At 45.4% G+C, this 12,332-nt stretch overlaps 2 protein-coding genes and 1 long non-coding RNA gene across 3 annotated transcripts in view; 2 read left to right on the top strand and 1 right to left on the bottom strand.

The window, feature by feature from the left end:
- The window catches only part of LOC143367031 (uncharacterized), a 426,392-nt gene that overhangs the window by 204,699 nt on the left and 209,361 nt on the right, over positions 1-12,332 (top strand). The gene's annotated exons all lie outside the window — the stretch shown is intronic.
- On the bottom strand, positions 710-2,431 carry LOC143367120 (uncharacterized). The gene is made up of 3 exons (XR_013084985.1): positions 1,906-2,431; positions 1,561-1,816; positions 710-1,487 (listed from the first exon to the last, which is right to left on the bottom strand). It is a non-coding gene; the product is annotated as an uncharacterized LOC143367120 (long non-coding RNA).
- LOC143367261 (uncharacterized) lies at positions 5,936-11,230 on the top strand. The gene is made up of 3 exons (XM_076808897.1): positions 5,936-7,057; positions 7,211-7,995; positions 10,495-11,230. The coding sequence occupies exons 1-3, from the start codon at positions 5,936-5,938 to the stop codon at positions 11,228-11,230; spliced, it is 2,643 nt and encodes an 880-aa protein (XP_076665012.1).

Genomic DNA, 12,332 nt, shown 5'->3' with positions numbered 1-12,332 from the left:
GGCGTCGGGTCGGTTAACGGGATGGTGTGTTCCATTGTCGTTGTTCCTCCCAGTGGGTCTCCAGGTACAAAGAACCTGTCCGAATATCTTGTCACCAACTCCTCGATAAGCTGGCGCGGTTCCAGGTCTATTTCCTCCAGTTTCAGCATTTGGACTATATGCTGTACTCGTTCTTCGGTAGGCTTGCGTTCAACGCGGTAATCGCCGAGATCTTGATCTTCGCTGATGTCGAAATCGTCTCCGAGGGGAGGGTATGGGCAAACCCGTTCGTCATCCTCGGGACCGTCGCGGTTTTCGGGAAAGCAGACGTTTACTTCACTTCCGTTTGTCTCTAGTTCCGGATTTTCGGTTAAGTGAGCCTGGAATTCCATGTGGCTTCTTCTACATTCCTCTAACGTATTTTCCAATTCCTTTGAATTGGAAAAGATTACGGGATGGATCGGACGATTCGTGGTCACCATTGTACGTTGGTGATAGGATACGATGGCTTCCTCCTCGAGCAGGTACGGGCTCCCGATGAGGCCCGCAATCCCCTCCGGTAAATAGGGCATGCTTATTACGTGAAATAACGCCCAGCTGCCATTAATTTTCAAGCGAGTCGTCCCCATGGTCATAACCTTCCCGTTCAGTTCACCGACTTCGATGGGGTCTCTACTTAAGGGGGTAGACACGTCACGTGACCTGGCCGATTCGGCAGGTCGGTATTACAGCAGATTTTTTGTGCACAGAAATGGTAATACCCATAGACACGCGGCTGCCTGTGCACGAGAGAGGGAGCTGTTTGCTATTTCCATATTTTATTTTGAATCTGGAAAGAAATTGTCAGCTGTTGCGTTGAACTTGTAAAAATTTAAACAGACGGTCTGCTGGTACTGCAAACGTAGAAAATTCATTGTACATTTACTTGAAATGTGCTTATGCTAGAATATTCTACGATGGCAGTAAGGAATTATAAGTGAAAAGGAAACATACACGAGGGCATGTCCCCAGAAAATGAAGTTTGTTAGGATAGACATTTTTTAATTAGCAAAATACTGAAACAGAACATGAAATACACATCCTATGCAGAAACCAGTTATGAACAAACATATATAAAATTGTGTTTGACGTTGAATCCAACGCGTGATTCTTATGTGGTCCCTCCTCGAAGTGACAGGAAATATAACCTATGTATATGCTATATGACAATAAATATTTAGCGGCTATTTCGTTATATTACGCTACTTTTGTGAACTTTTCATCATCCTTTCGAAACATTATCATTACGCCACAACAGTATCTTTAGGAAATCGGGTAAAGCATATAGGTTATATGTTCTGTCACTTCAAGGACAGAAACTATGCTCCACAAGCTGACAGAAAATCTGCTGCTGCACCTTTTCTCTAGCCCGATCGGCGTCATGGAAGGGGTACCTCTTCCACCCTGCATTTGTGGTAGTTGCAACGATATTCCTCATCCCAGTGTACATATGTACACCCTGGTTTGATCTGCAAAAAGAAATAAATTTAATAAAAATAATTTTTGTGTTTATACCACTTGAATGTAAAAACTGATACTCACACTTACTGAAGAAACCCTTATTATTGTGTCCTATTTCTCATAAATATTTTCGTGGAATGGCACTGACCCTTTTCGATTCCAGTTAGTTGTCATAGAACCTGTGATAAAAAGTTAGAACGAGTTGTAATCTGAATGCAGTAAAAATGTAAATGTATGTATGTTATTTACTTATCTTTATGCTTGCGGAGAAGACAGCCTTCCTTTCCTCGCTTCATACAGCATGATTTTCAATGTTGATATTGGTTGGTGGAAATATCTAAAACAAATTCATATATGAGAGAAACATTCATGATGATTTCCAATTAATCCAATTATTTGTATAACAAAAGTATATGTCATACTTACGCGTTTATACATGTCATTTCCACTTGATATGAAAGAATAGCTATAGGTATTTATTATTAGAAGAGTGTGAAAAGGCCCACCACCACCCCCGTCATAGACGGTCCTATTCACTCTCCATATGTATCTTCTACACACTTTCTTCCTTACATTTTGGAACATTACTTATTCGACAGCTCTTCATATGCGCTGGATGCACCCGCCGGTGCAATAGTCACTTTGAATTGCAATTGCTTATTTCACAGCTCTTCATATGTGCTGGATGCACTCGTCGGTGCATTAGTGACTTTGGATTGCAATTGCTTATTTCACAGCTCTTCATATGCGCTGGATGCACTCGTCGGTGCATTAGTGACTTTGCATTGCAATTGATTATTTCACAGCTCTTCATATGCGCTGGACGCACTCGCCGGTGCTATCGCGATGTTTTCATCCATCGTTTTATGTACTTTCATGTGTACTCGTAGCTGCTCCTCCTTTTTGTGTGTACGGAGGTTCTCTAATCGGCTGTTGTCGATTGTATCTGCTATCTATAATTTCTGACAACATGCAGCCCTCATAGAACTTGCTCAGTTTGTCTTTCATCTCTGTTGCCCAGAATCGATCATCTCTCGTTACTGTTGTAACCTTCATTCCTTTCGGCGTCCATAAACAAAAATAGGCCCGCTGCCTTTTCGTTATGTGCAATTGTCCTTGCACTTGATAATAGTAATGATGATTTTGATTCATTTCATTACCCTTGAAAATACGCCGTATATTACCAAGTTGCTTTATTGCTTCAGCAGGTGTTAAATCCTTGGCCGATTCAGGACACTTTACTTCGACGATTTTATCATGGTCCACGAGGCCGTCAGGAGTTGCAGAGTGAGGCAGAGTGTCATCGATGAAGAGGCCACATGGTTGAATATGGATTCCTAATTCTTCTTCCATTTGTGTCAAGGCGTTTGCCTCGTTTTCCCTTCCGTATTGGAGAGCAGACAAATTTGGAAGTTGCGGGTACATTATACTCTTCACAGTATTTGCCCGTGGTGTAGTGTTTCGTAATCGGCATACCTTGCCGAAATTGGATGCAGTTAGTATTTTTTTTCTATAACTAATCCACTTTTCACTATTCGCCTGATTGCGAGTTTCCTCTTTGATCTTGCATCGCATTCTTTGCCAATCATGGAGTATAGCCGCGTGCCTTTTACATTCGGAAGAGTATACTGTCTCTTCCATATCTGGTTTTTCTGCGTTAGGGCCGTAATCCTGGTCGCACGATTGTTTTTTATTTCGGAAGGAGGATGCTTTCGCTTCTTTTTTATATTCCCTTGCTCTTTCTGCTGCACGCTTCCGACGTCCTTCCAGCTTTCTTACCATAGTTGACGGCTCTTTATCCATTGCCGTACTCAATCTGCTAAACGCCTCTTTTGTATTATATTGGACGACTGCAGCGGAGACTCTGCCCTGATACGAGCTCCCTCGTCCAAAGTTTATCCTTTTGCCTCCGATGAATTTGGCAATGATATTATTAAAACTTTCAACAGCATTGTTATTTAAACCGTGCAGCAAACTGTCAGCTTTAGGGAAAAGTGGCCGCATCGCTTCTTCGATACTCTGATAAATACCAGCTTCTCTCAACCTTGCTACGTAGTCCTCTCTGTTTGGACCGGAGTATTTCTTACAGAAGTATGCTAACTTCTGACACTCCTTGTGTTTACCGAAAACGTGACTCGGTACATTCCTCAAGTCTTCCTTCAAATTTCTTACTCGTTCCTCGAGTGTTATTTCTTCTTGCAACCGGTATTCTGCAGCTTTCTTTATACCAGTACGCAAGTGGAGAGCATTATTCTTTACGACAGCTCATAGGTCTTTATCGCGGCCTTTTGTTGCGATTTCGTTTATTTTTTACTGAAATTACGTAGCAGGTGATTGGTGCATTCTATTTTTCGTACCTGCACCAGGTAGTTTTTATATGGATCACTGTCCAATATCTTTTTGTACACACTGCTATCGCCATCAGCACCTAATATAGTGTATATTAGGCCGTGCATATCTATGCTGCAATTGAAGCCTTCGACAATAGCAACACTCTCCATGCCAGTTGAACTCTGATTGCGGCCTCAGTTCTTGAAGCAACGATGCTCGCGCGATTCTTCCTTCTTCGTACCTGCTATTTGGCAAGTCATGTAGAATTTATTCTTCACGCTGATGTACAGCACTTTCTTCGTGTGGTATCCCACGATGGCTCCTACGCCAGAGAGAGAATTGTAATCTCCTCCGCGGTAGGACCTTTTCATCCAGCTGCCATCCGCGACAACTGGGATAAACGGTAGATTGGATTCTGCATGTACGTCGCCTCTTGATATAGCTAATTCTTTCTCCTCTTTTCCTGCATCTTGCATTTCGCGTTGTGCGGCCACTTCGAAGGCATCGATTAGGTCATTCTGACATTTCTCGTAGATCCTTTTCGTCATACAGGATACGTTCACGGCAGTCAGTATGTCCTCCAGTTGATTATATCCGCCGCCCGTCATCATTGTTGCGGAAACAGCGGCGCGGTTGATATCCATAGTGGCATCGCTCTTCCGAAGACAGGATATGTGCTCTGTGTATTTGCACATTTTGCACTCTACATAATACACATTTTCTAGTCCATTCCGTTGACATCTAATTATTTCAAAATGTTCGATGCCACAGCCAATAGTGGAATGTTTTCCAAGATTTTTAATTTGTTCGAAAACATACGGAAAATCAACGAAGTCTATTCCTTCTGAAATTGGATTTTCCGGCTGTTCTGGTTTTGCATTTTCTACCACCCAGTAATCGGCATCGCTTCCAACATCTTGAGTCGTTTCTTCGTTGATGTCTATTACGGATTGTATCTCATCGCTGTCTCTGTCGAAATCTATTTCTTGCACAATTCTTTCTTCGTTCAACTTGAAATGCACATCTTCTACAATTTCCTCTTCGTCCGGATTGAAATTTATTTCTTCTATAACATCTTCTGCGTCCGTATCGAAATGTACTTCTTCTACAATTCCTTCGATAATTGGAGAATCTTCAAAATTTTCATCCGCAGCAGATGTGCTTGGATGTGTTCCGTACGAGATACCTGCTTCCGCCACGGTATCCTGAATCACCATGAGGGACGCTGTGTTCTTCAATCGTTGTCTGCATGTAAAGAGTTAATAATCACTAACACGTGGTACATACATAGAACTAAGAAAAACATACAGCAGAAAAGAAAATCAAAGCGTAGTAAAAGAAGATATACAGTAAAATCTCGATGTAAGGGAAAACCTCGGAACGATACCCGTGTACATGTGAGACAATATTAACTGTTTAGGACTGTATATATTGTAAATATTAGATCTAAGTTCTACATTGTTTTAGTTACTAAGACTAGATTAACTTGCGCGAAACTGCACGCGCTCTTCCTGGTTTTGGGGTGAAAAGTTAACGGTGTCACCATCTCGTCGATTGTCGCGGCAACAATTGCCTTCTCCCCACTCCCTCTCTTTCGCGAGCGCCGATCGCGATCGCGAATACTCGAACCAGTCGGTCTCCTGGAGTCGTTAACTTTGCAAACCTTTCTACCGCAAAACCAACCACTGACTTTATTCTCTAAAAGTGAGACTCGGTTTCTTTGTGCTGTTCGGTATAGCTTACAACGAGTAAAAGTGCAGTGCGCAGGTTTATTGTCAAACTCTCAATTAATAAACTAAAAATACCGGTCGTGATACTCGTGCTGGTGAAAAATCTACTTACGCTAAATTAAACCTAGTTACAATTACCTTAAACCTACTTAAAGCTACCTTATAAAGAGTTAAAACTAAACTAAGAACTATTTTAACCACTAACAAATTGGTCCTTCGAGCCGGATAATTCGCGGTGATTGAAAAATCACTCTTCTTAAAAACCAGCGAACAAAGGAATCCGTTGCGTAACCGTTGCTCCACGAGGCTTCGTACATTCTCGACCCAGTTCGAATTCGTAAACAGTGCCGGGCGAAACTGTTTTTCATCTACCGGACGTTCTTGAATCTGAAACAATGGATAAGATCGTAAACGAACAGAGTACGTTGTTCAAGCGAATTTCAAATCTCAAGGAAAACATGATGAAACTCGGGAAAAAGAAAATAACGCGAGGTGTAATCACCTCTCGAATAGACCTACTGGAAAGTTACTGGACCACGTTTAGCAAGAATGATGCGAAAATAAACGCAGGTGCTACGGAGGAGATTAAAAAGAGTTTATATTTTACCGAAGACTACTTAAGCCTCGGAGAAGAGGCGTACCTAAACCAAAAAGCCGACCTGCTTGACCAGCTGGACGCTCTTCCTGTAAGAAGGAAGGCAGATGAACAATCCGGGACCGACTCCGATGAAACCGATTCCTCTCGTGGTAGAACTCTACAAAAAATAGCTCTTCCGACATTCGCTGGAGACTATCAGCTCTGGCCAAGCTTTCGAGACCTATTTATTTCCTTGATAATCAAGAACTCGTCACTCTCGGCAGTTGACAAACTGCATTATCTAAAGTCAAGCCTATCGGGAGAAGCTGCGCGCGTGATCCAAAACGTGACGATCACGGCCAATAATTTCAAACGCGCGTGGTTAGCGGTCTCCGAACAGTATGACGTTCCCCGTCTTCTGATACACGCTCAATTAAAGGCGCTAATGAGCTTGCCTGCTATGAGCTCCGCGTCTGCTCGAGAATTAAAGGATTTGTTGCACGGTACTCAAGATGCAGTGGAAGCTTTGGAGACACTGCACCTACCGGTCCAGCACTGGAGTGCGTGGCTGGTTTACCTGACGGCGGAACGCTTGGACGCCGAGACTAGGAAGGACTGGGAGACGTCCCTCGGTACTTCAAAGGAGCATCCCACTTTCCAGCAGCTTTTGGACTTTCTCCGCACCCAAGTTAGAGCCGCGCTGGCTTCTGAATTCAGCACCAGCGGATCAACGAGCCAGCAACCCACTGGACCATCTGGACAGCGAGGAAGAGATCGACAACAGCCACCGGCCTCCAGCGGTGCGACGCGTCGCCCCAAGACGCACTGTGTGACGCGGAACAACGCCGGGAATCAGAAGTGTGCCCTTTGCGCCGGGGAACACTTCATACTTTACTGCCCCTCGTATCAAGCTCTGGGTCCTCGGGAGCGAAAAGCTAGGGTAATAGACAGGAAATTGTGTTTTAATTGTCTAGCTATGCATTCCTCTCGCGAATGCAAATCCACAAAGCGATGCCAACTCTGTCTGGGTAAGCACCATACAACAATTCATATTCCGGTCGAATCAGTTTCTGCTCCTAGCACTAATTCACAGGTAACGCGACAAACGGGATCAACTAACCAGGGTGTCTCTCCATCGTTGAACTCGGTCACTCCAACGACTCATTGTGCTCAGACTCAAACGATGGGCGCTGCAATGCTACTCGCTACGGCCTTGGTTCGGGTGGCAACCGTGACGGGCGAGGGAATCACAGTCAGGGCGCTGATTGACCCGTGTTCCGAGGTGTCGTTGATTGGTGAGAGTATCGCTCAGTTGTTAAAGCTTCCCAGGACTCCAACAAATATTCCGGTAATAGGCGTAGCGAAGTGCAAGACATATTCTAAGGGCTCGGTAACTCTAACGGTCTCTCATCGCAAAGACAAATCGGTGAATCTTGCGGTTCAAGCACTGGTACTTCCACGGCTGTCGTCCTATCAACCTAGTCCCGCTCAATTGTCTACTTCTATGCCGCATTTGAAGGATCTCGAACTCGCTGATCCCGAATTTCTATCCTGCAGGAAAGTCGATTTACTTCTGGGGGCGGAAGTCTACTCGCAGATTATACTTGAAGGGTTAAAACATGGCCCTCCTCGCACGCCCGTAGCTCAAGCTACAACGCTCGGTTGGATACTTACTGGCCCGATCACTGATCGGGGACAAATTGCTCGCGCGAATACCGCGGTAACACTCCAGTGCTCGACGGAGACCGATATCTCAGAACTCTTGCAACGGTTCTGGGCAATTGAAGAGGTATCGACACCCTTTACTTCGTTAAATGAAGACGAAAAGGCGTGCGAGGAGCACTTCGCGCAGACGCATACTCGTGATGACAGTGGCAGGTATGTCGTGCGGCTGCCGTTCTCGCGTTCCAAATCAAGCCTCGGCTTATCTCGCGCGATTTCCGAGGTCCTCTTACAAAAACTCGAAAAACGATTCCGAAACTCTTCCGAACTGGAAACGGCGTACTGTCAATTTATGGATGAATATGAGTCACTTGACCATATGAGTCTAGCTACAGGAGATTCTCGTGATATTTCGAATCACTATTATTTACCTCACCATGGGGTAATCCGCGCTTCGAGCACTACCATAAAACTCCGGGTAGTTTTTAACGCGTCGTGCAAAACGACCTCGGGTCTCTCGCTTAACGACCTTGTACATAAGGGTCCTAATTTGCTTCCTGAGATATTTAATATTTTATTACGATGGCGTCTTCACGCCGTAGTGTTCTCAGCTGACATAGAAAAGATGTACCGCCAGATACGCGTGCATACCAACGATTGCGATTTCCAACGCATTCTTTGGCGTAAGAAAGCGTCAGATCCGGTAAAGGCGTATCGACTGCTCACTGTCACGTACGGGATGGCGTGTGCGCCTTACTTGGCCATTCGTACACTAAAACAATTGAGCGCGGACGAAATTGATCGGTACCCTTCTGCCGCGCCGTGCTTGCTTAACGACGTCTACATGGACGACGTTATCTCTGGAGCTGATACCATCTCTGCAGCGCTCCACATTCAAAAGGAGCTACTTTCTTTGCTCAAGGCGGGCGGTTTCAAACTCCGAAAATGGGCGTCGAATTCGCCCGAGCTTCTCAAAACGCTGCCGCTCGATTATGTGGCAACCACTCCGGAGCTTTCTTGCAATTTTGAGGGCACCTTTTCCCTACTGGGATTGAAGTGGCAGACCACTTCGGATTGTTTCTTGTTCTCCGCTGCGCCTAAAAACCGAGACAACGCTCTTACAAAGCGTATCGTCTTTAGGGAAACCGCGAGTCTGTACGACCCGTTAGGATTTTTAGCTCCGGTAATAATCGCTGCGAAAATTTTCGTGCAATCTCTCTGGCTTTTAAAACTGGGATGGGATGAGCCTCTCCCCTTAAATCTTACCGAAACCTGGGAGCGTTATTACAACGGATTGGGCGCTCTCTCCTCTTTGAGGATACCTCGATGGCTGGCCGTTAGAAAAGACTCCGGATTCTATGAATTACACGGCTTCGCCGACGCGTCTATTACGGCGTACGCCGCCGTAATTTATCTCCGTTCCTTGTCCGAGAGTGAGCCCCCTCGTATTAATCTAGTCGCGGCCAAAACACGAGTCGCTCCATTGAAACAAATATCTTTGCCACGGCTCGAATTGTGTGCCGCCACATTGCTGGCTCGACTGACAATACGCGTTCTACAAGCTCTAAACTTACCTCGGAGAGAGGTTCATCTATGGTCCGATTCTACGATCGTTTTGGGCTGGCTGCAAAAGCAGCCATCTCAGTGGACGACATTTGTCGCTAATCGCGTTTCTGAAATTCAAACGACATTACCAAATGCGAGGTGGCATCACATTCGGACAAAGGAAAATCCCGCTGATTGCGCTTCGCGAGGAATTCAGGGGGACCTTCTGAAAAACCTTACGCTCTGGTGGCAAGGACCTTGCTTCTTGAAACAAGGTCGAATCGACGTTGAGTTTAACCGAGTGGTCGAGTTCAGCACGACGGAAGAGGCACGCTCGAAATCCGTTTGTCACATGACAACAAAGGATGACAACACCCCGATATGGGAAGTCATCGTCAAATACTCTTCTTACAAAAAATTAAATCGTATAACCGCGTGGTGCCTTCGTTTCATTTCCTTACTTCGACGAAAGTCCGTGATTGAAACTCAATGTAAATACATAACGGCTCCCGAATTAGAGGTAGCCCGACTTACCTTGATAAGATTGGTGCAGCGCAAAGCCTTTGCTCGAGAAATCTCGAATTTAGAAAATTCCGCTTCTATTTCCCGAGGCCCTCTCGCTCGTCTAGTTCCATTCGTGGATGCTCAAGGCATTCTTCGCGTCGGCGGTCGGCTGAAGCACTCCACGCTAGACTTCGACGAAAAACACCCGATTATACTACCGGAGAAGGGAAATTTAACACTGTTAATTGTACGTGACCACCATGAAAGGGCGCTTCATGGCGGTACACAACTTACCTTAAGTACTCTGCGTCAAACTTACTGGATTCTTCGAGGACGTCGCGTTGTCCGCACATACATTCACACTTGCGTCACTTGTTGGCGATGGCGAGCCAAAGCGTTGCAACAACGAATGGGGGATTTGCCCCTCTCCCGCGTAACTGCGACGCGACCGTTCTTAAACACTGGCGTGGATTATGCCGGGCCCTTCCATACTAAAATCTCTCCCGGCCGCGGTTACCGCACTCGAAAATCTTACGTCGCCGTCTTTATATGTGTAGCCACTAAAGCGCTACACTTAGAGCTCGTATCGGACTATACTACGGCTGCTTTCTTAGCCGCGTATCGGCGATTTGTTTCCCGACGCGGCCATTGTGCCTCCATGCGTAGCGACCGTGGAACGAACTTTGTAGGCGCCGACAAGGAACTTCGACAGTGGTTCTCCACTGCAACTTCCGAACTGGGCGATTTGGCCCCCCTACTGGCCGACATGGGAACGAAGTGGGTCTTCAATCCGCCAGCAGCGCCTCACTTCGGCGGTATCTGGGAGGCGGCGGTAAAATCCATGAAATTTCACCTTCGCCGAGTCATCGGTGATACCCCGATGACATTCGAGGAGATGGCGACGTTGCTGACACAAATAGAAGCCTGCCTCAACTCTAGGCCACTAATTCCCTTAAGCGACGAGCCAGACGATTTTAATTTTCTAACGCCCTCGCACTTTCTTGTAGGCTCTTCTTTGATAGCCGTGCCTGAGCCGTCTCTTGCAGCAGAGCCAAGAAATCGACTTTCCCGCTGGCAGTTCATACAGCAGATGAGAGACCATTATTGGCAACGTTGGGCCGCAGAATACCTGCAAACGTTGCAAAGCAGAAACAAATGGGTAACGGGCCATCCAAACGTCCAAGTGGGCGACCTCTGTCTCTTGCGTAACGAAGCGATGCCTCCAACCCACTGGCCCATCGGACGGATTACTGCCGTTCATCCGGGGAAGGACGACCTTGTCCGAGTCGTAACAATTAGGACAGCTTATACAACACTGCAACGACCAATAGCGAAAATCAGCGTCTTTCCCTCCGCGTCTAGCGACAGTGTTCCGACGCGCTCGATGCCAAAACAAACCTAACCTTTCCCTCGCACCGTTACCGAGTGACTAACATTCGTCTCGTAGCCGCGACGAAGGCGGGCGGAATGTTTAGGACTGTATATATTGTAAATATTAGATCTAAGTTCTACATTGTTTTAGTTACTAAGACTAGATTAACTTGCGCGAAACTGCACGCGCTCTTCCTGGTTTTGGGGTGAAAAGTTAACGGTGTCACCATCTCGTCGATTGTCGCGGCAACAATTGCCTTCTCCCCACTCCCTCTCTTTCGCGAGCGCCGATCGCGATCGCGAATACTCGAACCAGTCGGTCTCCTGGAGTCGTTAACTTTGCAAACCTTTCTACCGCAAAACCAACCACTGACTTTATTCTCTAAAAGTGAGACTCGGTTTCTTTGTGCTGTTCGGTATAGCTTACAACGAGTAAAAGTGCAGTGCGCAGGTTTATTGTCAAACTCTCAATTAATAAACTAAAAATACCGGTCGTGATACTCGTGCTGGTGAAAAATCTACTTACGCTAAATTAAACCTAGTTACAATTACCTTAAACCTACTTAAAGCTACCTTATAAAGAGTTAAAACTAAACTAAGAACTATTTTAACCACTAACATTAACGCAATCAAAATTTAAGATTTGTATTTTTGGTTTCATTTTCATGAAACTTCTACCAACATGTTTGTCAGAATCTCCTAATTAAAATGATAACAAAAACAACATAAATCGGACAACTTTTACTTATCGTGAATACGAATCGTTTATATTTATATAATTATCCAAACCATATCGTGTTTGGTGTCATTTTAATCAGAAAATCCTTACAAATATTGTAGGGATGTTAGGTGATCAGGGCAGGAGTAAACTGCACACTCGTGGAAAAGTAAAAAAAGGCTAATTTATTATAAAGCGTATAGGTTCAGGCGATGATGCCTCTCGTTCGACGGACTCTGCAGGACTGCCTTCATCCATTCTTATCTTGCGCTCCCCGAGATTCACACTTACAACACACACACTCTTGACACGCACTCGGGTCACCCAAACTCTCCGCATGCATTCGACGAAACCATTCAAACCTCACACCCCTGACGCATTCGATATCCTACTATAAACATCCGCTCTCGATCCC

This window comes from Andrena cerasifolii, chromosome 3, assembly GCF_050908995.1.
Source record: "Andrena cerasifolii isolate SP2316 chromosome 3, iyAndCera1_principal, whole genome shotgun sequence".
Lineage (NCBI taxonomy): Eukaryota > Metazoa > Arthropoda > Insecta > Hymenoptera > Andrenidae > Andrena > Andrena cerasifolii.
Note: the sequence above shows the minus strand (reverse complement) of the source record. Positions and strands in the feature narration are given on the sequence as shown.

Bases quoted from the DNA above. Each gene is read 5' to 3' on its own strand.
- LOC143367261 (XM_076808897.1), top strand. From the start codon at position 5,936: ATGGATAAGATCGTAAACGAACAGAGTACGTTGTTCAAGCGAATTTCA. The intron at 7,058-7,210 runs GTAATAGACAGG...ACTAATTCACAG, and splicing joins CTCGGGAGCGAAAAGCTAGG to GTAACGCGACAAACGGGATC. The intron at 7,996-10,494 runs GTATGTCGTGCG...CTCCATGCGTAG, and splicing joins ACTCGTGATGACAGTGGCAG to CGACCGTGGAACGAACTTTG.